This window comes from Botryllus schlosseri, chromosome 16 (genome assembly GCF_051294905.1).
Source record: "Botryllus schlosseri isolate E-star chromosome 16, Bs_hap1, whole genome shotgun sequence".
Taxonomy (NCBI): Eukaryota; Metazoa; Chordata; class Ascidiacea; order Stolidobranchia; family Styelidae; genus Botryllus; species Botryllus schlosseri.
The window spans coordinates 15,803,804-15,830,799 of record NC_137251.1 but is presented as its reverse complement, the minus strand read 5'-3'; the positions used below and the strand labels follow the sequence as shown (position 1 = coordinate 15,830,799).

The 26,996-nt window shown below is 40.9% G+C and overlaps 1 protein-coding gene and 1 pseudogene across 9 annotated transcripts; both read right to left on the bottom strand.

Moving 5' to 3' along the window:
• Positions 1–1,278: 1,278 nt before the first annotated feature.
• On the bottom strand, positions 1,279–4,168 carry LOC145459144 (uncharacterized; annotated as a pseudogene). The gene is made up of 3 exons (XR_013921289.1): positions 3,632–4,168; positions 1,932–2,784; positions 1,279–1,869 (listed from the first exon to the last, which is right to left on the bottom strand). The product of XR_013921289.1 is annotated as an uncharacterized LOC145459144 (transcript).
• Positions 4,169–13,176: 9,008 nt separating this feature from the next.
• On the bottom strand, positions 13,177–23,647 carry LOC145458906 (uncharacterized). 8 transcript variants are annotated; one of them, XR_013921227.1, is made up of 8 exons: positions 22,997–23,639; positions 22,868–22,935; positions 22,202–22,298; positions 20,319–20,451; positions 18,000–18,173; positions 15,684–15,844; positions 14,997–15,163; positions 13,177–13,195 (listed from the first exon to the last, which is right to left on the bottom strand). XR_013921227.1 is itself a non-coding variant. In XM_080337416.1 (8 exons), exons 2-8 carry the CDS (start codon positions 22,997–22,999, stop codon positions 15,143–15,145), a joined length of 657 nt encoding a protein of 218 aa, XP_080193542.1. In that variant the 5' UTR covers positions 23,000–23,147; positions 23,208–23,639; the 3' UTR covers positions 14,738–15,142. The 8 variants fall into 8 exon arrangements, 5 of the variants coding, with proteins under 5 accessions (XP_080193542.1, XP_080193543.1, XP_080193541.1 ...); XR_013921228.1 differs by lacking the exon at positions 13,177–13,195 and adding an exon at positions 18,445–18,620 and having other exon boundaries at positions 14,738–15,163; positions 15,693–15,844; positions 22,997–23,647; XR_013921226.1 differs by lacking the exon at positions 13,177–13,195 and adding an exon at positions 14,738–14,925.
• Between the last annotated feature and the right edge of the window lie 3,349 nt (positions 23,648–26,996).

Genomic DNA, 26,996 nt, shown 5'->3' with positions numbered 1-26,996 from the left:
TTGAAATATGCTGTGTCCTAATCCAATCCAAATCCGAAGCTTCAAATTCCGATCATAATCCTAATTCATGAAATTTTTTATATTCCAATCCTACTCCTAATCCTAGTCCAGTTTAAGCTTAGAAAGCCTACATCTGAGTAGGGGTTAAACCCGCTCAGAGGCCAAACGCCTGACGCCAAATGTCTGTACGGCGTTTGGCGTCTGTTGTGGTGAGACGCCGAGTAGCTTAGCTATACGGCGTTTGGCGTCTGTTATGTTCAGACGCCGAGTAGCTATACGGCGTTTGGCGTCTGTTATGTTCAGACGCCGAGTAGCTATACGGCGTTTGGCCTCTGGTATGTTAGACGCCTAGTAGCTATACGGCGTTTGGTGCCTCAGTAAACTGAGCAGAGGCTAACTCCTTTCATGGCGCGACTATCAAGTTCTCGCAACTATGTGATATCTAAGATTGCATATTGTTAATTTTTTGTCATAATAAGCGGTGGCAGAATATCAAATGATCTATTGTATGTTCAGCTGTATCAAATTATTGTATCACCGTCCAGGGTTGCAATGAATCGAGTCATGACTCGACTCACAATTTTTTTTGATGACTCGAGTCTCTTTCTTAAATATGGATTTACTCGTTGTATGACGTATTCAAGAATGGTATATTAGGACTGATAAATGGGCCCAAACCTGCCTTTTATCTGTTACAATAACCATGTTTAGAATGGAAAAAAAATAAACATAAAAATTATCCGAGGCCTTTGATATCACCCCCGCGAGTTCCACAGAAGTGATCTGAACTCGATGGGGAACAGTAAACACCATGACTTGGACTCGACCCATTGCTCTCGGGTTGACTCGTTGGGGATTGCTCGGACTTGACTCGCCGGTGAATTAAAAACGACTCGACTTGACTTCTTGAAACCTAGTGACTTGGTTACAACCCTGTCACCACCCCATATTTGTACACTCGCAATGAATTTCTGCAGATACAGTATGTAATGAAACCACAATATGCGTGGCGAGATAGCGCAGTGGTGTAATCCGCGGCTACGACACCAATGGGTGCGGGTTCGAGTCCGACCGAGGTCGACTTCTGAATCCCGATACTTAAGTGTTGGAGGTTTACCTAGGCTCCTCCTCGCCACCTCATCCGCGTCAGCGGTGTCTTGCAAAAGCCTAGAGGTGGGCCGTGCTATAAGTCGGCAGTTACGGAAAATAAGAAGAATATCGGCCTGGTGTAAATGACAATAGTAGTCGACAAACACCATGAATACCAAAACAAACGAAACCACAATATGAAATAGGCAACGAAACCACAGCAGAAGGCAATGAAACCACGGTAAAAGTCATTAAGAAATAAGCAGTGGAACCACAGTAAAAGTCACAAAGAAATAAGCAATGTTGAAATGAAATAAATGAAATAAACAATGTTCTTTCCAATTCTCTACTAGTTGCTGACGATTACCGCTGACGAGTGACAGCCGAAAATATTCGGGTTCATTTCAATGTGAATATACTATTTAAATAAGCAATCGAACGACAGGAAACGTCATTGAGAAATCAGCAGTGGAACCACAGTAAAAATAACTGAGAAATAAGCATTGGAACCATAATAAAAGTCACAAAGAAATAAGCAGTGGAACCACAGTAAAAGTCAGAGAAATAAGCAAGCACATACAACCGACTCCATAAATCTGAGCTTTTCGCATTCCGCTCACTTAAGGGACTCCAGCACACCTTGCACAAACAGTTTCTTCTGGCGTCAATTCTGAAATTATTCCTTCCTTCAAATATTCATTAGGTATCTTCTCCGGGATCAGTTTATGCTCGAGAAAATACTTCATATTCAATTGCATGTAATCAGTAGGAGGTTGAGTACTGTAAATAAAATATTAAGAAACTAAATATGGAATCTTTGAAAGTCATGCAATGAAGATTACCTCGACATACATGATATGAGATCTGGTTCAGTCTGGAACACATACCATTTCGCCAGTGTGATGTGCAAGAATGTTCCAGTTTTCCATGAGCACAGACATGACCATGAGCCTCCGTCAACGTCATATGTCACCCGCACTCTTTCACTGGGACTATAGTATGTCTTCTCGCCAGTGAAGATAGAATAATACTTGTATTTCTTCGAAATATTGAATGCTTCAGAATTCGCATGCACTGCGAGTGGAGCATTGCATTGCACACTCCTCATCCTTTCATTGCTGCATTTTTCACTAGTTGCGGTTGATATTATCTTCATTTCAACGAGGGTGTTCAAAACCTTTTCATCTAAATCAATGTTTGCACATGATCATGTCAAATGATCACATTGGACCCCGGGATTTTTGTCCTTGAGGGTCCCAAAAATTGATATACAGTCTTTGTCTTCACACCAAATCAGGCTTCTTAATAAATGCTTCGTAACGTGCAAAGGAGCAGCTTGGCCTGATGATCCTTGGGAGACCATAAACACACCATTTTTCGGATCAATACAAACTGCAGGAAGGGTTGCTGGAAGGCCGTGGGCATCTCGTTCATGTCTTGTCAAGCCATGAGACCTTGCATATGACTTGTCGCATTTGGTGCATTGCTTTTTACTTTTGCTATCTGTCGGTTGATTTAAACGACGAGTCTTGCTTTCCTTGTTTGGTGGCGGATTGCCACATACTTTTTGTAAATGACTTTCAAATGTACCACGTCGACCAAGAACTTTAGTGCAGGTATGGCAGTGGTAGTGACTCCTGCCTCTGGCCTGACCAATATGTTCCATACACTTCAAACGGCATGGTACGATATAGCCTGGAATATGTGAATACAATTAGATAAACAAGGGTAAATCCATGTCAAATCAACCACACTCGTATCCACTTGGTCTCAGACCAATATGGAATCGGTGTCTCTCACCAAATATATTACGCTAAACGTACCAGGATTTCAACCCGGGTCTCAGATTGCAATGAAAACGGAGCTGGGTAAATCTGGTATATAGCCCTGAGTGCAGTAAACCTAATCAAAATTGGTCCATGCACCACAGTTATCGCCTTTTAAAAAATGACCATTTCGTGGTCATCCACAGTCCACACATGAAGTTTAATCGCTTTTAAGTTCCCTGTTACTGTAACGGTCATAAAACAGGATAGCCAAGTAGGCTAGTTGAGAGTGGATTATAGTGTACAATGATAGAATATATTGAAGGAAAAATTTCCCCCAATCAAATCGATCATGCATAACATGAACTAGCGCAATTATGTCTACACGAAAATTGGGAAGTAACATGTCATATGAAAGCTGGTTCAGAGAGAAACATGGCTGACTCCGCTGACATGTCTTGCTAACTAATATTTGATGGGTATAAGTAGCCTACCTCTAAATTAATTAACTTTGCACAAATACTTCTGAATCCATTGGGTAGGCCTACCGGTTACAATTCAATTTGAGATAAACCAAAGCAGAGATTGGTTCACTCTCAAGTCTCAGATTTTGCTGAAAATTGCCTCAAAACATGAATTCCAGTTTCAAGTAATCGCAAGCCATTATAATATCAAGCTTTTTAACACTCAGTCAATTACCCATAAATCACAATCGAGTAGAGATTCTTCACTGAGGAATGCAACATGGCTATATACTCGGTAAGATCTTTACACACCTTGCACTTCTTTGTCGACAGCGTGAGGTACACGATGAGCCCAGTGTACCGCCTCGATATGCTCATCTAGCTTTTCTGACGTTTTGAACGTGTTGATTTCGCAGAGACCACAATTAAGTTCTTGAACTGTTATGATTCTAATGAGGTGTGTCAAATCCTCAGCTAGAGCAATCGCTGTCATTGCTGCAAGGAAACTCGATAATCATAAGCATCGAAAGACGTCTACCGTAGTGTTCTATATAGCAGACATCATTTGTCTGTCGGCGTTAAAGCTCTCAACTTCGACCCTTTAGCAATCCTTCGTGAGCGTGACTACCCTCAAATAAGATCCTATACGCTAGACAAATTCAGACGCCAAGTAGCTATACGGCGTCTCACATTTCGGACGCCAAACGCCGTATAGCTACTCGGCGTCTCACCATAACAGACGCCAAACGCCATCTAGCGTCACCAGTTCAGCCGCCAAACGCCGTGTAGACATTCGGCCGCCGCTCGGCGTCTGGCGTCCGGCGTTTGGCCTCTGAGCGGGTTTAACCCCTGTTGCTACATCTTATGCCTATAATTATGTAAAAAGAAAAGAAAAACGCTAATTGAGGGCCAAAGTACATGAAGAATCTTTGGTAGAACGTAAAACTTTGTCACCGTTCGCCACAGGATATCAATCTCCCCGAAAATATGTAGATCCAATCCTAATCCTAATCCGTTTAAATCGTTTTTTCAAATCCTAATCCATTTTACCAAAGGCAACTTTACGGCCCTTATTGGCCAGCTTGTCGAGCGCTAAAATTCGATATAACGGGCATAAATGGAAAGCTGCTGCTGTAGTGATTACGAAAATATAAATTTTATTCTGCTCATTGTCCTGCAACCCCCCAAAATCACTCTCGAATTTCGCATTGTAATTGAGTTTAGCATTGTGACGCAATAATGCAGTCTGGCTTTTTCCTCCTAGCTTCAGGCTGGTTTGCCAGACAGGATTGATGCCTCACAATGCCAAACTCGAACACAATGCAAAATTCAAGGTTGGGAACCACTGTCGTAGAATGGCAGAAACTGATGTTACATTGCTCGCTGTGTAACAGTAGTATGGCAAAAAGGAAATTCAACACGAAACTACGGTGAACCGCGCATCGTCGAAAACATGCTGAATTTTGAGACTATATTGCTTAAAATATCACAGTCTTCTGAATGTGGATAGTAAAATGACTTGTTTCCGTCAATGCTGAGTGCTTGACCAGGAAAGGGGCAAGAGCGAAATCTCGAGTCTCTACTACGCCTGATACAAACATATATGATATTAATGTTCCGTTATGCGAGATAGTGTCCGCATGGCCCCCAGGACTTTCTCCGGAGATATTTTGGGCAACCCCACGATGCTCTTTCAGGCCCAATAAAAGTGACGTCCAATCTGATGGAGTGCTGCCGACGAGTTACTCTGTAATATCCTATGATAAGGCGTTCTCTCAGTGGCGGCTCGTCCTATAGGGCAACTGGGGCATTGCCCCACCTAAAATTCTGTTCAATAACAATTTAACCATTTATAGACGCACAGCGCTCAATATATACCGAGATCACAGCGAAACCCGCGTTCTTCTTGTGCTTTCGCTAGCAAATGCCCATACATAGAGAAGTCTCTGCGAAAATCGAATTCTCTTCTGTGTTTTCGCTTTGTGAATGCCTAGCCGGGGCTTGCCCCGGTAGCGCTCATAACAAGCTTTAACTATCTATTCTCTCAAAGCCGCGCACAATTAAGAAACGGTGATATACTCTCTCCTATTCGTAAAATGGCCGAGCAACCGGGGCATATATGCCTGTCGCCCCTAAGGTGTGATGTAACAATCGTATCTATATCTGAACTCGGATACCGTGATATGCGTTGAGTCGACCTTTGCTGGTATAGGTCGATTTTGATGGTGTTTCACACCATGATAATTCTTGTAACTTGGTATGTCATGTCGTGATGGTGGTATTTAACACTGTCCTAAGTTTCAGGGTTTCTACTCAAAGTTTAGGGTAGTAATTCCGTTTCCAAAGTCGAGTGTGTGCTGATCCGTCATGTATCGCAAACATATTTCACGCAAAGCCGGTATTGGTCTCCATTAATTTTAACGATGCTCCTTAGCTAGATCTGTCATGAGCTTTTACATGGTATGTCTTGATTTTAGTATCGAACGCTGTGCCAAGTCTCAAGGTTGGCACTCAATGATTAGGGCAGCAATTTCGTTATCAAGTTCGAGTATGGTAGAGATGTGCGCTGATCTGACACTTAGCCTACCTAACGCATTGCGGATTTCACGCAAAAGCCGGTGTATCTGTGTTCCATACTGAGATAGGTGATGAGATGATGATATCATGAAACAGTTTACTAACATCCTCGGTTTGCATTCAAATATTTAGTTTTATTTTATATTCTCCAATGTCAATTTCACCGTGGAATGGTGGCCTTCGGGCCATTTGCTCACAATTACAACCCCTGTCAAGCGCGATAGCCAAGCCGTGTTATTTTTGGCATATGCCAAAACTGCCAAAAATAGCTTATTTTTGGCATTTTTCGATTTTTATTTTTGGCAGTTTTGGCATCGACCTCTAAATAGATAGTTTCAGCCTCGAATTAGTCACAAAAAGGCTTTATTTGGGCTAGTTTGTCAAAAGACACCACAACATGACAGCATCCACGTATAATCAGTGTCAACAAACAATAATAATAAGAAAAAAACCTAACGATTTCATAGATTAATAATATCAAACGAAACCACAAAATGTGCAGTATCCATCGGAATCGGTGCCAATAAGCAATAAAAAGGAAAGAAAAGCCAAACAAACACGCTCAACAGCTGATTTAACCTGTTGAATAGACTTAAATCGTTTGCACTGTAACAGTGCTTCGAGACTCAGGTAAGCTAAGTTTCTCCTAAATTCATTTCTCTCCCAGCGAATCTGGGAAATATAGACTTTAACAGTAGTCGTTGAGGGAAAGAATGTTGCCAGTCATCCAAAAAAGGTTTTCATAGCTTCAAAATATTTGGAGGGCCGAACCGGCTTCCATGCATTATGAAAAAAAATCACTTCGCCAGTGCCATCGATCTCATCGCGGAAAGAATTTTCCAGGAGTTTACTGTGTTGTCTCTCAACACATTTTATTTAGTAGTCCGACTATCATTTCTCCTTCAGTCTACCGATATATTTTGAGAGGACTTTTGTCACTTCAGGTGGCTCGCCAACCAACCAACTCGCATGGAAGAGTCCTGGGAAGGTTAGCGTGTTTAAGAACATTGACGCAACAAGACTGTCATGTCAGGCAAAACGAGACTATGCTGCTCATAAATAGCCAGACAGTTTGTTGCGTCACAATGCTCAACTCGATCACAATGCAAAAATCGTGGATGATTTTGGGGGTTCCAGTTCCATGAGCAGAATATAATTAATATTTTAATAATCGGCACTGCGGCAGCTTCTCATTGATACCCGTTTTATCAAATTTAGCGCTCGACAAGCCGGTAAAAAATGGTCGTAAATTTGCCTTTGGACAAATGGAAAGTATGACGTAAGCCAAATGCAGTCAGCCGTCCAATCTCGCTGTGCCCACACCGTTTAGGACACTATACATTCACCCCTAATGGGTGGGCTGGACCCAGATTAAGAAACCTGCCTGTCACAAACGTTCTTCTCGCTTTTAACGCGGTCCTGTTAACACAACACCATGAACGAAATACACTATTTGGTAGGCCGTGTTATTTTTGGCATATGCCAAAAATTGCTTATTTTTGGCATTTTCAAATTTTTATTTTTGGCAGTTTTGGCATCTGGCTCCTGAAATGCCAAAAATAACACGGCCTGGCGATAGCTGTTTCGTTTTCGATGGCGGCTAACAGCTTATCGCTTGATCAGCCTATTCCTCAGTAAATTTTACGCAAAATTCGGCGTTGATCAATTCGTATTAATTTTGACAGTGTACCATACCGAAAACGGTCATGAGGCTACTTCTCGATGATTTCATGTAACAGTGTACCAAGTTTTCGGCTTTCATCCACGTATTTATTCGGTAATATATTTTCCGAAGGCGATTTTGCAGCAGACATATAGACAGTAGACACTATAGACCGTAAGCCGTATGTGTCGTGTGACAATCTCCAGCCTCAAGGTCAAAATCTCCCAAGCTGTACCGGGACCGAATTTCCGAGGCTGCTATCCGTAGTTCTTCAGAATGATGTTTTGGATTCAATATGACATTTCCTTGTCCAATCTATGAGATAACAATTGCGTATGTGTCCGAACCAGACATGGGGTGATTACTTCATGAATGTAATCGATTGCGATTACGATTACTTCTGAATGACGCGATTACGATTACGATTACGATTACAGCAAAATCAGGAAGTAGTCGATTACGATTACGATTACATTGGAAAAGTAATCACGATTACTCACGATTACATTTATTTTGCATCTTAGAAGTTATGTCGGAAGACAATATATGGATTGCGCTAAAAAGGCCTAATGAGATAACAAACTTGCTTTAATAAAAGATGCGTCATTTGCCTGTTACGTCATAATGTACCGATTGCCCATTTTTATAGAGGTCGATTTGTCGCACCCAACGATTTGCATTCTTGCCAGGCACAAAACCGCCGCCCCAAAAATTTCCCAATAGGGTGGGGAGCGAGATCGAAGGGGACTCAAAAGTATTTCGTCAACCAACATAAATTATAAAGTCTTTTCGAGAGATTTAATTAACTTGAAAATTCTCTCTGGATAGCTTGATTTTGAAATGCATACGTCTCCCCCTACAAAAAAGCATACATAATTTATAGTAGGGTTGCATTTAAAACAAATGGTTGTTTAAAACACTTTGTTTAAAAGATGTTTTAAAGGGTGTTTTAAAAACAAAGGCGTTAAAAAAACTAAATTGTGTATTTTAAGTTGTAACATTATGCCATAATTGTGTGAACACTTTCCAAAAAACATGTTGTATGAGCCTACGGACAATTACCACCCGAATTGGCCGACGGACATCGATATATAGAATGGTTGGAACCCTCAAAATAGTCTGTTCTACAGTTATAGTCAAGATATATCTTCAAAGGAGCTATATTTACCCTACATTTTCAATTGCCACTCTCAATCCACTAGGACGTCACAATTCTATATTCGTGACGTCGTGGTTTAAAAAAACATTTTTTAAACAAGGGCCTTGTTTTAAACATGTCTGTTTTAAATTTATTTTTGTTTTAAATGCAACCCTAATTATAGTAATAGGCATTTAGGTACCAGTCAATACCGTGCCAAGACACACCAAAAGACATACGCAGTTCGACCAGCATGCGACTTCACGAAGTGTGCTACTAAAGAAAGACCTCGGCCGAAACTTTGGGTATGTGTCCATTGTCAATAGCCACGCTGGGTGGACGTGACTAATAGTCCAGTCCTTCCAATCTGAGCCCATAATGCAAATGCCAGCCGGGGCATCCAAAGAGTATTAAAACATGACAATTTGTGTGTGCGTCTCACCATAGTTTTTGCGCCACTTCAAAATCTTTTGATTACATAACAGACAGGAGGTCGCAAATTAACAACATAAACTAAAGTAATAATAACAAGATACCGGACGTTGTAATTATGAATTACGTGCTCCCAGCTCGACAGGTAAATCTGACCATCGGGGCTGAAAGAGGATTAAAAATCAATAGTAATATAATGCAATTACCAATAATATTGACGAAATTCAGTCTTCAACTTGAAAATAACAATCTATGGGGCCAAAGACTAACGTTTCGACTGGGGGACGAATTGCTGTTTAGGTCCAGATTCTAGCTACAACCCACGCTAACATGCTATAGAAGCCCATGGCCATGGCAGCAAGTCCCAATGTTGAGTAAAGAATTGTGAAATAACGATTGACGCCCGTTTCATGTAGAGTCATATGAGAATAAGATGAAGCCAGGGACCGATGAAGCGAAAATAAAATTTTGCCTTCAACTTCATACAGATAATGTAGGCTACTGCAAGCTGCCGTTACGAGAAACGGCAAAGACGGCTCGGTTATCATATATATCACCAGCTGTTGATTTTCACTGCTTTGTTGTGGAAACCCAAATGTTTTATTTGGCGAGTACAAAATTTCAAATCTTTTTCCGGTTTACGTACGTATTACATAGGCCTCCTGCTCGCCAAGTAGCAACGGTCAAACTGCGTTTAACGAAGCATAGCCAAACATCAATACATGAGATACTATTTTAAACTAGGCAGAATGGAGATTAATTATCCTGCTGCGAGGGAGTAGGCTACGTACATCGAATACCTATTTACTGTGGATACTTCTTACGCAATGACGAGCAAAGCTAATAGGCTACTTCTGACGTAATAATGAGCAATAGCATTTAGAAATCAAACGTGTATGCTATCACGAACCTGGTATAATATCTCTTCCTTGTTCACGAATGTTCAGTTTATGTCATAGTCCTTGTACCAATAAAAAGTAATCGTTCATTCACCAAGAAATCGATTAGATATGGGAAGTAGTCGATTACGATTACGATTACTTCGGAATTTTTTCGAATGTAATCGATTGCGATTACGATTACTTGAAAATGCTGTAATCGTCGTAATCGATTACGATTACTAATCGCGATTACCCCATGTCTGGTCCGAACTCGTTGACCTTTCCAGTAAGGCATACGCAATCTCTCGATTTATAGTCATTTCCATTTCTGCAGATAAGTAGTCAGGTCAAGTGCGAACATGAATCGTGTTGAATCTTTGCTCCGTGCGCCGTTTAGCTAGCTGCCTTTAGAGCAGAAATTAGAGGTAAAGCGACTAGGTCCGTATCAGCCTAGAAATTGCCCATTGGTCCAATCGTACGCCGGAGGAAAACGCACTCGTGCCTTTTCTTCAGCGCATTTCGATAAAAATGAATGGCTTACTTATAGCGAGGATAAAAACGCCTTGTTTTGCTTTTACTGTCTTTTATTCGACAGTGCCGGTACCGGAAGCAGTGGCTCTTGTTGGAACAAAATTGGTTATCGCGATCTGAAGCATTTGTCAGAGCGTGTGAAAGCGCACCAAAAATCCAAAAATCATTGTTTACGGGAAATTCATGTGACCATCATGAACGTTGAAAAACTCTACTGTGACGTCATATTGATATCAAGTCGCTTGCGGCCCTTGCCCCACCACCCGATATGGTCACGAGCCGCCACTGCGTTCTCTACTGGAATGTTGGCATTACGAATGAAATCATTCGCATTTCATTAATTGAATAATACCACTATACAAACATGGACGTAGAAAGGAAGGCGAAAGGCAGTTACCAACAGTCCAACACGACTCCTTTCGATAACGGGGATTCAAATAGAGGAAATTCAAAACAATTAATCAGGATTTTTGATTATGTTGACAAGCGGGTTCAAGAATGCAATATCTGTCAATTTAACAATACACATATAGTTATCTACGTACATTCTACATTTGTACATAATGTAGTCGGGGAGTTAACGAGCTCAAAATTTTGGATGCAGTCATCGGGACATAATATTTTTGCGAACGGCACACTGGTAGTCTGATCTTATTGCGTTTTGGAAAACTACTTTCTCCCTCAAGTATTGTTGTGCGCACATTTGCCATACGGGAAAGTGATATTTGAATTAAGCAGCAAACCAGAACCTTTCAGTTGTTCGGACCAGTGTGCAATGTGGATGTGGTCTATAGGTATAGCCCAGGATTCTTTATCATATCAGTTGTACGACTGACGTGCAGAAGTCTTGTATTGACACAATTTAGTGCAATACTTTATTCAAACGCCACTGTATAAAATGGATTATAATCGTTGCGTTCCGGGATGTAGAACTGGTTAAATCAAGAAAAAAGGTGAATCCTTGCAGTACCTTTAGGCGTGATTCTAGCGTGCGGAAAAAAATACGTTTAGTCGGTTCTTGTGAACGTAAAGTTGGCCGGCTACACTTTTCGGATGATGATTTCGAACACTCGTAATGTGACGAGCAGTTAAGGTGCTGTAAACGTTGCAATTGTGTTAATTAGTAAAACGTAGATCAGTCATTTTCAACCACCGGTCCGCCAGATATATTACGATTCTATATGTCTCAATTGTAAAATGCAGAATGCTGAAGGCTTGTACGTCAGAAATAAAACATCAAATTGTTATAAACGAATTTAAAACTAAACCTTAATTTGCAGGGGTATGACGTAACATATGGTTCGTTGGCTACTTTGGACTTAATTCGATAAATTTTATAGCAACAAAAATTCGTCGCACTCTAGTGAAATGCAAGCATAAACAGTCTTTGTATGTCCGAGGGGCTGGACATAGGCCTACCTGCGTTGTACCAGGCTATATACAGAGGTAGACTAGAGGTTCAACTCGATCAGTGATTCTTAACCTTTTTCCTGCAGTACCCCTTTTCGAAAATTGCGTAGGTCTGGCGCCCCCGTCCATATTTTAATGACGGTAGCAAAATAAGGGATAAGATTTCGAAGTCCGGTCGGTCTTTTCGGGTTCGTTCAAGTTCAAGTCTATTCATAAAATTTCATCATTTCAAACATCTCAAGACTGCGATGCAATGAAAGATAGGAAGGGTGCGAAAAGACTTGGAGTAGGCTTTGAGATCAGACACCCACCTGGGCCAAGGCGATGTAAATAGGAGGCATGCACATTGAATGAAGGTAAAAGAAGATGATATAAAATGTTAAGCGACAAAATCAGGTGATATGTGACAGATATCAAGATCGATATGTCAGATCGTGGTCCGGTCACTGTTGTTGTTTGAGGTATTCAAGGTGCTTGTCGTCTACTATGGTCATTTACACTAGGCCAATTTTTTTCATTTTTATTCCGTGGCTGCCGACTTGTAGCACGGCCCACTTCTGGGATTTTATAATGCACCACTTATACGGATGAGATGACGAGGAGGAGCCTAGATAAACCTCAAACACTGAGGTAGGTATTCTGGAGTCGACCTCGGTCGGACTAATCCAGAAATTTTGCTATTTTGTATATTCCAATTCTAATCCTAATCCGATATGAACTTGGAATTCATCTTAGAAAGCCTACATCTTATGCCTATGATTCTGTATAAAGAAATAAAACGCATAATGTGTACCACAATACATGAAGTAACTTTGGTAGGTAGAAGAACTTTGTCGCCATTAGCCACACGACGTCAATTTCCCCGAAAATCGGTAAATACAATCCTAACCCATTACATAAAAATCTGAAATCCTAATCCAATCGTAATCCGACAAAATTTCCAAATCTTGTTTTACCAAATCCTAATCCTAATCCATGCTCATCTCTGCCCCTAGCAGCCTGCCACCCGTGGCGCAGAGCCATACATGGGCCATGTGGCTGCTTCGCCACTAGTCGCAACATTGAACAGTATCATTCTCTATGATACGATTAAAAAGATTCTGAAGATTAAATTTTTTAGCTCTCAAATACAAATTTATTTAGTTAATCATTTTGACCAAACATCTTCAAAGCATCTTGAACGAAGGGCTCTCACTCTCAAAGTCAATACAGTGCCTCTTTCTTCGTATTCGATGCGGTGTGCGCTGCGGAATAAAATACTTAGTTTGAAACATTTTGTGGAAAATAACCCGAGCAAGTGTGACAGGAGTATTTTAACGGGGAATTGGCGATCTAAAAGTCCGCGCAATTCATTTTACATGAATTATAATAAACCACGGCATTGATGGAAACATGTTGCAAACATTGGATGCATTTATTTCGCGAAGCGCGACGAAAAAATTCGAGATTTGACAGATTTTGTCGAATGTCAATTTGCAATGAGAACTCGGCGATACATAAAAATGCTGTTCTATTACATCACGGGTGGCCATTAGCCTGCGGCCGTAGCAGGAAATTTGTGCGGTCTTCGACTCGTAATTCAATTAGTATGTGAAGGCGGCCGTTGCCATGCAAATTAAATTTGACTCCCGAATTTTCGAGTTGATATTAATTAATCTTGAAAATTTCTTCGGGCTACGCACGATTCAATCCCAGTTCATTTTTCGATTTCACTATAGTAACGTCCTTTGTAATCTGAGCCCCACAGTGCAGATGCGAACAACAGAGAAAATGTTGCGCCCGATATAGAAATACCAACTTAGAATGGTCTGCTCCCCACGTATGAAATTGGTTTCTGGTAAACGTTTGGGCGATTCACCTTTCCACTTATATCGACAATCCTGATGGGAGGTCAAGAAATAACAGCATGCAACCAGTGTTGAGATCAAGTCACTACCTTCGAGTCACGAGTCATCTCGAGTCATTGCAAATTTTGACTCGAGTCAAGTGAAGTCAATCGATTTCGGAAGGTGACTCGAGTCAAGTCAAGTCACGAGTCAAGTCATAATTCAAGTCAAATTGAATTTTCGAAGTATGAGTCATTACATTTTGCTAGCTGTGTGGACATTTATCTTGAATCAAATAACGAATATATGGTAAATATATATGCAAAGAGGAGTTGTATCGCTCACACATACGTAGTAATCGAAATGCGGCCGTGAATAGCAAAAGGTTGACCACCCCTGTACTATATAATCATATGTCCCTACTGCACCCTCTACTGCGATGCCATCTTTCTTTAGCGCCCACCTGTCTCTGCATGGAACTCTCGTGGAATCGCTGGCAGTCCACCATTTTCCCCGTAGCGAGAGTGTGCGCATCGCCATAGACAGACACTCGACGGGGTTGACGTCGCTTTCATGCTACAATATGGCTAGTTTGTATTTCGCAATTAGGCTATACTCAAACCTGACCAGCGTAACTCAAAAACTGCTGCGGCCCCCGAGCTGTTTCTTATCTTATCTCGATCGTATCAGAAACGGTTTACTACTAATTTCATCATTTCAAAACACCACAAGACTGCGATAAAGTATGAAAAGATAGGAAGGAGTCGAAACGACTTGGAGTATAGTCTTGAAAATAAGACACCCGCCTAGTCCAATTAGGCGATGTTAATAAGAGGCACGCATACTGGAGGGAAAGAAATGAGAGATAACATAAAACGTGATTTGACTTTGCGCGAGGTATTTTCAAAACCGACCGTCTGTTTAGTGCTGACCATAGGTAAACATAAAAATGCACGCCAATATGTCTTCAAGAATATATTTTGCTACGCTGATCCTCCTTGCACTGTTACATGAAATATATAGAATGTCAGCATATTTCAGGACTGGAGCCTTGGATTCCATCAATTCATCGCGTGTCTCATCTTACGTAGTAAACAGTTGTGGTCAGGTTCAGTAGCAGGATTTCACCGATTTTCAGCGTACCCTGACTAGGTTTTGAAGTCGCTTTTAAAGTCTGATTTCAACATGGAAATATGTAAAATAGCAGGATGTTAGGGACCTGTCGTGTTTTGTAGGACTCGAAACTCCGAACTGCTGGCGGCAGCAGGATGGATTCGGGAACTCCTCATTTCTGGTAGTGATGGGCCTGGGTGTTCGAATATGCAGGAACTCTCCTTGGAGGAATCCGTCTTCATGCCTGTTCTCTTACAGGAGTCGCATCGCTTCCTAAGCAACAAAAAGTCGGTCAGCACATTCATTTTGAACTAATAACATTTTATGGCTGTAGTTGGCAGTGCGCACATGTAGTGAGCGCGGTGCATAGTCATTGACTCTGTGTTACGTTTGCATGTATACACGCACAGACACGGTCAGTCAGTTTTTCGTGATTCGGATGTACGCTTGTAATTGAATATTTATTCAAGCAATTTGCCGTTACGCAATTTGCGTGAGGCCTGAAATAGTGACTATAGTGCTGATGACAATGATTCGAGCATTTATTCTAATGATTTAAGTTACTGTCCCGAATCCGTAACGGGAAACATTAGAAAAATCCACATTAGTCTAATACCATGTTGGTCGCAAACCGGATCAATGTGACCCTAATACTTGATTGTGTACAAATACACTGTACAGGTAATTGCCACCGTGAGGCTGTAGGTTACTATTACACGCAAGCAATTCGTCTCGGATTTTAGATAGTACCACGACACTAGGGCACCTCGTAATTCATTGACACTAGGCCTACCGTGATTACTTGGTCAGTCAGCGTGAGTGCTGTATGATCGCTTTCAGGAGTGCCTATCTTTTTTTGGTCCGACATGTCTTGGAACTTTTTGTCCGTCTTCTTTTCCAATTCTGCAATTCTGTTCTTGCAGTCGTCCGTAATTTGCTGGTCGCTTTGGTTCACTTCAAGCATAAATCGGGGTTGTGGTTCATATATCTACTTGAATTATTAAAAACTTGAATATTGCCTACCGCCTAGGCTATTCGCTGCGAGTCTATTTGTATTGACATTGGGCAGTATCCAATAGATTACAATCGCTTGATAATTTATATTTGGGTGAGTGACAAAATGGGCTGTACACTTTGAAGCACTGTGGAAGACTGTAGATGCCGCTACTACATTTTCGCGTTGCATGGGCAAGGAGTGGACACTGGACATAACTAATATCAAGCGAAATGTTCCTCCCACCTGGTGCTATGCAGAAACTGCGGAGCTGTATATAGTAGGCCTACTCGACGTATATAGCTGCCAGCAGAGGTGGTCAGTAACGAAGTACTTCTATTTTTTTCGCAGTACTCAAGCGGATGTTGTCAGTTATTTTCAGAGGTGGTCAGTTAAAGTAAGTACTTCTACTTTTTCGAAGTACTCAAGTAGTTTTCCTCTACTTCTGGTACTTACTCAAGTAGATCTGATTTTCGCTACTTCTACTCCTACTTCTTAATATTTGGTGATCTACTTACTTACTTTTCGCTATTTTCAGTTTGTCAAGTAGAAGTAGTTCAATCTTCCAAAATGGAAGATAGCCTGAGGAATTTCGGAGCTGTTTTCACGGAGTATTGACATTTAATTTTCATAAAAGTTTAGTAAAGCACAGAATTTTCGTTGCGCTTCGCGCGCAGTGGATACGAAGTGACCAGTATGATTTCACGAAAGTATCGGTGAATATAATTTAGGTGGAAGGTTGGCGTGGTTCCGTTCACACCACATTGTCGCCCTTCGCCCATATGAAATAATTAATAACGAAATAATGAAATATTGAAATAATGAAATATAAATGGCTCATCATAACGTTTGAAACTGATGTTTCGCAATCTAGCATTTTCTTGTCATATCGTAATCTAGCATATATGTCGATGGTGTGTCCTAATCTGGAAGAGTGGACTTTGACTTTCTTTTTTAGTTTTAGAGCTGTTTTAGCATACCACCTTTGAAACTTTCTGGACTAAAAACATGAAATACATATTCTACCTTTAGAATGTAGTATTTATATTTCACTTTCAATTCCCAGGATCATATACTTTGAGGTATAATTACTATCAGTTCTTTTGTCCGGATAACATACATGTTGAAGTATAAAAGCAAGTGCAGTAATGCCTTTAATTTCTGGAAATAAAGCTACACAATATGGCATTTTTACGGTCCACCATATTTTTTATTAACGTTTGCTAATAGCGCAAAGTGTTTACACCGTATCCTATACAACTTCTCCGTATTGCTCTTCGACTAAACCACGGGCTTTATAACATGGGGGATGGCGCTATACCATGCTATTTTCTAATAGTGATGTTCCAGAAAACAGAGGATTAGTATCGCGTTTCCTTATCAATACTATCATTTTCATCCCATGATGCGGACGAATGCTTATGCTATCGAAAATTGGATACCTGCGGGTATGCATCAATATGAATCAAGCTCGTCACCTATCACATAGCTCAATTTTCACCTTTTTATAATCCATCCAATCAGAATCGTTTTCACAACTACTTACTTACTTGAGTACTTTTAAAGTCAGTCAATTCTACTTCTACTTCAAGTAGTTTTAGGTTGCTTATGAAAGAAGTACTTCTACTTGTACTTGAGTAGATTTTTTCGTCGCTACTTCTACTTCTACTTGAGTAGCTTTCTTGACTACTTTGACCACCTCTGGTTATTTTAGGCGAAACTATAAACCTTTTTTAGTTGCTTGGGAATTTCCATTTCTATTTGAGAAGCGATTTACGACATTAATTCTACTTTGATAGCCTCTGGCTGCCAGTAACTGTACCACTCCCAATTTTGTCCGCGCGTCAGGAGCATCGGTGCGACGTGAAACAGGAATAACGGTATTTATGATTTCCAACACCAAATATAGGGATGGGGACCTGGACTTGTTCAAAAATCGCATGGAATTTCGAAAGCATCTCTCATCCGCCTTCAGAGATATCGTCAGTCAATCCGTAGGCTACACATAGTCTTCAATTGGAGTTCATTTTTATAAGTATATCTTAACCGACCGTCATTCGTACACGTATACGGCATCAGGGAATCGTGCATGTATACTGTATAAGGATCGCTTACCGTGTTTATAAAGCTTGTACAGTAGAAACGCGATCAACAGGGATTGGGTCACGATCACGAATGCGAAGGCGATGATGATCGATGTATATAGCTCTGACATCTTTTGATCTTGTTCCATGTCTGACTGCCGTAGCTCGCGAATAGACGATTTTTGCCGTAACTCCCCGTAGTGTGCTATAAATTGACGATTTCAACTGGCAATCAATTGCAAACCAACGATCGGATAAGTACAAACTATACATATGAGATCCCGGATTGGATATCCAGCCGGATTTTTTCAATTTTGGAGTCAGATCAGTACTTTTTTCATCCGGCTAGTCTTTAGTCTTTATTGATAAGCATGACTTTTGTAACTAAATAACTACCAACCAACCACACGCAAGTAACCGCCAAGCCAGTTCGAAAATAAACGAGCCATATTTATAAATTCACGGAACCACCGTACCGTGTAGGGCGGAGCATGGACCGGAGCCGGATTGGATATACGGCCGGACTTTTTCATTTTTAGCCGGATCCGGATCAGTACTGTTTCTGATACGGCCGGAACAGGATTGGAGCTGGACCAGAGAATTGCAAAACAGGATCGGAGTCGGACAAGAGAATTTGTCGATCCACTCCGCGCTAGAACATATACACAGAAGTAAAAATGTCGATTGATAATGTTGATTGGCTCAAACTGTGCAATATTAAGCTGAACACACACAAATGAGAAAACGCTGTTCAGTCGCTAATAAATCAGACAGAAAGACAGACAAATAGCGGTAGACATTTATTGTTTCGTCAAACATGAACATGACGATATGACCAGTAAAGGTCTTATTACTCGTCACCTCCATCGGCTCCGTGACAGTGAAGTGATACAGTGTATTAATTTAACAGTGGACATTTTGAAATTGTGGGTAACAGAAAGAAAAGAATAAATACAAAAACACAAATAAATAACAAAATCAGCCGTCATGTCAATATGATATATAGCGGGGGAGATAGGGTAGTGTTTTTTTGGTATTCATGGTGATTTTCGACTATTATGGTCATTTACACCAGGTCGATATTCTTTTTGATTCCGTAGCTGCCGAGTTGTAGAACGGCCCACTCCTATAGGCTTTTATAAGACATCGCTTACACGGACGAGATGGTGAGGAGGAGCCTAGATAAACCTCCAACACAGGTAATTATTCTGGAGTCGACCTCGGTCGGACTCGAACCGTGGCCGTGGATTATATCACCAAGCTATCTCGCCGCAGCGTCATCCGAGCAGGCGGCTCGGGTTCGATTCCCGCTGTCGGAGGTTATTCTGGGCTCCTCGTCCCTCATCTCGTTGTTCTTACGGCGACAAAAAAGCCTAGAAAAAAGACCCTATAACAAAAGAAAAAAGAGCAAGAAATAGCTTCAAAAAGGAACCGACGAAGAAAGAATGTTATCGGAGAAGACTGTGATATCGGGCACTGTAGGTCGAGTAGATGCCAGTTCAAGAGACCCCAACTGGTTATTCGCTCGGCATCCCTCCATCTGTTCATTACATCGCATTGTGTGTCTTGTATATCGCATTGTACATTGTGTGTGTGTCATGGGCAGATGAAATATATTCTGTCCATTGATTGATTTATTGAACTATAATAACATACTTATTGAATCAATAGCCAGAGACATAGTATATATGAAACCATAGTGTTCTAAATGGTGCGGACGCAGCGAGATTGAACGGGTCACTGCATTTGGGTCTCTCATACTTTCCATTTGGCCAAAGGCAACTTGACGGTCCTTTTGGATCGACTTGCCGATTGGTAAATTTGATATAACAGGTACCAATGGAAAGCTACTGATGTACTGATTACGCAAATTTACCGAAAAATATCACAGTCCGCTCATCAATACCATTTAGGACACTATGATGAAACCACAGACGCAAAAACCCATTCAGTCCTTATTGTATGGTAATCAAGGTATTGGATCTTAAATTCATGCTGGGGCAGTTTATTGGTGTAATCACAAACACGGTTCCAAATGTTTGTCCCCATGTATTCCATAGACTGTTGAGTCAATCTATAGAGTTCATGCGGTTGGTGAACATATAGATGACGAGATTCTGATGATCTAGTCTAGTTCTAGTAGAATAATCATGTAGAGCACAAGATTGCTCAAACAATTAGGGTGTAATTTTCCAACGACACCCCGAGAACTCTTTTCGCTGCAATTCATGAGTTCTACTTTCGAATACGGGCTGTAAAATGTGGGCGTAGCATAGGATAATAAATTGGTAGTGTCAGCTGGAAATTAGATGTGGGGATTTTTTTTCATCTAGCAATGACGCGACATCACCTCTACATGCCATCCCGCACGATCCCGATAAGTAGTCGCCGCCTTGACAAATCTCGGTGCAATTTTCCATCTCAAGTGATGCTAGGGAAAACATCATCCCTGGCATCGCGTGCCGCTCCTCGTAGTCGATATTCTAGACGGAAAATCGCATATTGGTGTGTGGAAATCGCAACGGACAAGGAAGAGGATACCGCATGGTGATCAATGTAGTAGCCACTGATATACGGGTGTGAATGGACAGGACACTCATGGCACTCGAAATCAGAACCTTCCTCAGACTTATATATACCGCGGTATAAATCGAATGCAACATTTTAATCCAAGTTGTGCATGCACGTTGAACGTATGAAGGTATATGCACATATAGTCACGTGAGATTTATTACCGTGATATAATTTGTGTTAGGTTCTGCTGTGCAACTAACAATTCGCTACTCAAAATGTTTGCTGTCATAAACATACAGATATGAGAAATTGCCAATACTACGTATCAGTTCCACTGCGAACACTGCCCTGCAAAATTCAACGACTTCTTTACCTAAGAATATAAGGCGCACAAGTCCTCGTTACCGAGGTCCTCGTTACTAACTGCCATATGTTCGGCAGGAAATACAAGACAACGCATCGCTCTATCAAATATGACGGACAGTGCAGTATTTCGACGGCAATCCGACGCATGCCCAGTCCACACCCACGTCAAAATACAAGCAAATTCTACAGATGGAAATAAACACTATAATCGGCGCCCAAGACAGGGTTGTAATGCCTCGAGTCACGATTTTCTGAAAATACGGAAATGACTCGACTCGACTCGAGTCAATCTGTGTATTGACTCGACTTGGACTCGAGTCATTGCACATGACTCGAACCAAGTCATATGACTCGAGACTCAAACGGTTAAGACCGATATTTCATTGAAATTTCGAAAACTAGTGAAGTAACCACACTATTGGGACTTCGTCTATTGGTACTGGTACTAGAAAATGCGACCAGAAACTGCTAAAAGTGAGGGAAATTGGTGTATTATAAATGCGAACCACTCGATATCACCAAACAGAGTTATAAAAATGGTGGTTTAGAAAGACATTACGTGTGTTAGTGCGTGCGTACGGCATTACCTTATTTCGTGTGTATTTCTATTTAATTACTGATCGGTGTAATCGTCATTATCACTCGCGTTTTTCTTTCCCTATATATTCAATTGGTAGAACTGTTTTGTTGGTTACTTTGTAAGGACGGTTGAAGATTTGCGGTCAGGCATTGTTATAAATCCTACGTTTACTCTGCCCTTGCCTACTTTGTGTCATTATATATTCAATCATTGTAGTAAAGGACTGTGCTTGATTTATACCGGCGTTACCAACCGTCAAGTATGGCCTATAGTAGCCACACGAACATTTCGCGTGCCGCGCAGAAACAACGTGGAAACTGAGCAGTCAACTGATTGACTTGGACTCGGACTCGAGTCATAATACCATGACTCGTACTCGACCCTCTGCTCGCTGACTTGGACTCGGACTTGATTCGGTGATGAATTGAAAATGACTCGACTTGACTCGAGTCAAAACTATAAAAGTGAGATTGATTTGTGACTCGAAGCCTTGTGACTTAGTTACAACCCTGGCTCGAGATTACCGGAGCATGATCTTACATATCGACCTACCGACACAGGCTACTTCATTTTCATCACTTGTCATTCTATGTTATCTTATTTTGCTTATCGTTCAGTGTGCGTGCCTCGTATTTACATCTACCAAGTCAATGGGAATATGTATCGCAATCTTGTGGTTTTTGAAATGGTGGAATTATGTATAAACTGATGACGAAGATAGTGTCTTTTGTACGCTACACGTGCTATCATCCTCGACTGCTGCGCCAACTTACTTTCAGTGTTCTTATAACTCTGGAATCGAATTGCGCTATTCGTCGCGGCGTGACCTCTGTTTCCGCCGGGCTGCGGTTTTCTTCGTCCGGCGCTTGCCTGGTAAGAAATAACATACCGGTTGATTGTTTTGGTACACCTGCCCGTCCTCCTGATATTTGTGTGGGGCGTATCACATATAGTCATCAACTTATTGCGATGATAGCGAATCGTATGATCTTGATCAGGTATTGAGCGAATATCTTGACCTGGTTCCGATTTGGAAGTTTACTCGTATCCAAATTCGACTCTGGATTTTACCAGTTTTGAGAGCAATATTGAACTACGCTTGTTGTTATATTCCTGCATTTACTTCGGTAACCTTCGACTGATTTGTATAGGACTAGTAATTAGTGTCAATCATTATTTCCGCGTGCGTCCTGCATTTGTATTTATATATTGTGTTTCGTTGCTCAACTCTTCTGCTCTCGGAATAAGTAGGCTAATGTTGTTGTGTTGAATGGATTCGTGTGGGGTGGTAAGTTCGTCGTATATGCTTCTGTTCTGACGATATATAGCCGAGATTTGCATAGGGACCGTCTAACTAAACTTTAAAGGTAAATATGGATATATGGATATGGATCGAGGTTTTCGTTAATCCGTCGCATGACAAAATCGAGTGTACTCACAAGTCCGCTGCTTTGACTCCATTGACCCCGATGACGTAAAATACGGTCAGGAAGACTTGCAGTCCAACCTAGGGAAATTCAAGCGTTTACTGTCCATATTCTGAATTCAAGACTATACAAAATCGCTACCATTTTGATTTTTAAGTAATCCGATGTCGATAATCTTTTATCTACTTTGAAAATAGTGCAGACTGGAGAGGGTCTGATGTCTGCAATGCGATTTCCCGACTTTCGTGGGAGTTGAATCAATCCTAGACTGGAGTATACGTTTCTATGTCGCCTGATTAATCGAACAAAGTTTTAGAAATCTTTCTATTTGACATAAATTTGCCTTCCTCACACTGCCTCTGCACTAGGTGTACTTCTGCGCCGATCTACGTATTACGCCATAGTAATCGTCGGTAACGGCCTGCGTCATAATGATGCAACTTTGAACCTTGTGAGGAGAAAAGGTCGGCCGCCGAGACGTACCATGATGAAATTCGGTCTCCGGTGAACGCCCGGTCTCTTTATATACCATTCTCATCAGAAATCTGACATATTTGAAGTAATCAACCTGGCTCGGCCTGTTGCCCCATACTCTATGTGAGCTTCAGTTGATAAACCGCCTCTCTGCTCGAACGTTCTTGAGAATGTTGAAGTTCGTGGTCAGGGCCCTGTGCATTATGTTACTCATGGAAATAATAAGTCCTAACACTCGCATGTATAGCTGCTGTGACTGAAAACTTATGTCATTTTCACTCGACTTTACATGGCTTGACTAGGGGCAATGGTTTAAGCTCAAGATATTGAGCTTTACCTTTAAACGAACCATTTTCTCGTGGCTATTGTTTAATGTTTACCTACTATGACTCATCCTCACGTGTGGACTAGCGTCATAAGGCTACTGGGTAAGATTTCATCATTGATTGCGCCTTGTGTCGAAATAATGCTTTCATTCAGTCTACTGGAGAGCCTGTCGCTCAATCTGATTAGATGGTACGTGTGTCTATGGACGACTATTGTCAAAAGTCAATAATACTTTGATAATCATCTTTGATATTCATTAATTTTTCTATGCGAATTCAAGTTCACGTGTTAGTTTGCAACTGTTTTCAAGGTCGAGTTTACTGGATTCGTGGATTGTAATATTGGAAGTTCGTGCTGAATATTCGCAGTGACTCCAATTAACCCGATAATACGTCTATAGAATGGCAAACATTGCTTCACACTCTATTGCGGTTTTCGGATTGGTCGTGCATACGCACTACAGCCACGCTGGTATTCAAATATGAGTGCGTTTCTCCCACACTGCTTTCTAGTGATCGGCTAAAATCTTCATAACAGCCACAACGTCAGCATCATGTTTTAGGCTCTTTGTATGAACTTTATATTACAACTTTTTGCAACTTTTTTTCCATTTTTAATGCAACTTTCTATTGTAAATTTTATCAAGTATTGCGCAAAATGTTAAGAAGTAATTTTAAAAACATGCTATAAGTAGGGTTAGCACTTGTCCTCCTTTTTCAGAAAATCGAAAATGTCCTCCAAGGACGCCTCAATGTTCACCTTTCTGGAAATTCGTCCTCCTTCACAGCTTTGACAAAGGTTTCATCGCCGATGATTTTTCTCCAGGGCAGATGCGATATGTCGCATGTTGGTCGACAAAGTCGTGAATAGTTTGAATGATTTCTGTAACTTTGGAGTCTTTTAAATTTCAAGAGGTGGAACCAATACACATGCAAAAAACGTATCTATCTAACACACCCGCGAATCTTTTTTTGTTTTTCAAGTACAACACTAAAACTAATAAACTTATTGCTCGTGATGCCAATCTAAAATCACATCCATAATAAGTCATTCACGTTTCACTTTCTATGTTGTTTAGAAATAGTAACCTTTCAAAATACATGGACCGCGAGGTTGGGCTATCACGCCATCAATAAAATAAATAAATAAAATACTATGGTAATAATATAACTTACCATTATCCATTGAAATATATAATAAAAGTTTAATCTAGTACCCACAGTAATTTTATTGTAGTACACATTTTATCAACATTTTTACTACGTTTCTTGAGGCTTTCACGGGTTGCACAAAACGGTATTGCGGGCCGCATGCGACCCGTGGACCGTACAGTTTTCCCACCCCTGTGCTGTAGATACTAATGAGGACTCGAGATTACTGGACCACCATCTAGCAATGTGGTTCACAAACTCGACCCCCGAGGCTACAGCCCCTGCAATTCCGCAGTTGAGTACATTGCGCTAGTTGTAAGCATCTGGCAAGACGTGCCAATTCCAAATGTTTGAGCTGTTGCGGCGGTTTTCTCGAGAATCATTATAGACAGATATCAAAAGCTAAACACATGTGAACTCCATTCTCCCAAAGGGACATCAGAGAAGCCGTAATGTTATTATGTTGGGGAATAATTATAGGTGTACCTAAGTGTCACCTAAGGTATATCTAGGACCCACCTCGCCAACTCATCCGTCTAAGCCCAAGCAGTGTCTTATAAAAGCCCAAAAGTGGGCCGGGCTACAAGTCGGCAGCTACGGAATAAAAATGAAGAAAATTGGCCTGATGTAAATGACCATCGTAGTCGCAAACACCATGAATGCCACAAACAACAACAATAATCATATCGCGGGCGCTTCATGTTTTTTCATTGGGCTGGGCGGTTTTGATTGACAACCAACTCCCACTGAGCATGTATTGTACATTAGGCTACAATTGTACAATGTGAACTAGATTTGTTCAAAATTAATTTAGAAAGTGAAACTATACTATACTTATGAGGCATTTTCCGATTATCACAGTTGCCACCCACATCTTCAGGCCGTGTTATTTTTGCCATTTCGGGAACCAAATGCCAAAACTGCCAAAAATAAAAAATTTAAATACCAGAAATAAGACTTTTTGAAAATATAGATCTTCATGAAAGTTTTAGGTAGAAATGTCAACAAGTATTGAAATGATCCTGCATGAAGCGACAAATCAAGTGTGTAACGCTAAATTCCTAAATTAAGATCCGTGAACCCTTCGGAAGGCCGCGGTCTACCGTGCAGGTGATCTATGTAATGCGAATGAAAATCTACGGGCCGAGGCCAAAAAGTCGAATACTGAAATCGGGATTTACGACATACTAGTGTAGATTGATCAACTCGGGTAGTAAATGATATCCTGCAATTAGGGATGTAGCTCAATGACTATTAGGCATTTTCCTGTCATCACCGCCCATGCACCACCTTATGTAGCCGACCCGAGCGACCCGTGCTGCATTTAGGTCTATGTGTATAAATTTTCCATTTACTTTCAACATGTTAATGAAAATCTTAGCATGTGGGTGAATAATTTTTCCACGTTACATTGATTATTATTATTAAAGTTACCCATCATTTATAACCATTAGTTGGGTAGTGAAGAATGCTATCCAAACGTATCAGAAACACTTTTGATTTGTTATCGTACATATTGTGTGGGCTGTGTGAATGCTGGTAATGTCGTACGCGTAGTGAATAGATTTTTGATAATAGGTATTGCAGAACCACTCGCTTTTGTATCGGATAAATTTGGTCTACGATATCGTTTTCAATTCGGATTTAAATCTTGCTGTTTGATGACAGAGTGTGCAATGTGCATACTGCATCATTTGTGACTTCTGTTTTAAAAGAAAGATCAAAGCGATTTAAATGGTTATTTCGAGTCTATATATATGAAATCACGGCGATGGCAAAATTGCCAAAAATAAAATCTGAAAAATGCCAAAAATAAGCGGCCTGTACATCATCCTCCAGGTATTTATATCCACGGAACTCAAATATCTCACGATTGGATGTTCAAGGAATCTCATGTCATCATTAGGTTAGTAACGATGACAGATCTTACTCCTATAAAATGTTCTCCGCTCAGTTCCCTAAAACCTTGTGTACTGAAAACGTACTACGACCTCAACGCAAGTTTGGTTTCGTACTACGACCTCAACGCAAGTTTGGTTTTTATTAACTAAATGAAGACTCAAGCTACTAAACGCGGTCCATAAAACACTCAATATATAGGTAGGCTAAGATGCGGGTAATCAACACAAATGCGGGTAATCAACACAATTGGTGAGATCACGAAGAAACAATAATCACCACAATCGATC

Bases quoted from the DNA above. Each gene is read 5' to 3' on its own strand.
- LOC145458906 (XM_080337417.1), bottom strand. The intron at 22,302-22,870 runs CTTGTGAGTACA...GTTATTTCTTAC, and splicing joins AATGGAGTCAAAGCAGCGGA to CAGGCAAGCGCCGGACGAAG. The intron at 20,452-22,201 runs GTAAGTTGGCGC...TTTTCCGTCTAG, and splicing joins GAGTTATAAGAACACTGAAA to AATATCGACTACGAGGAGCG.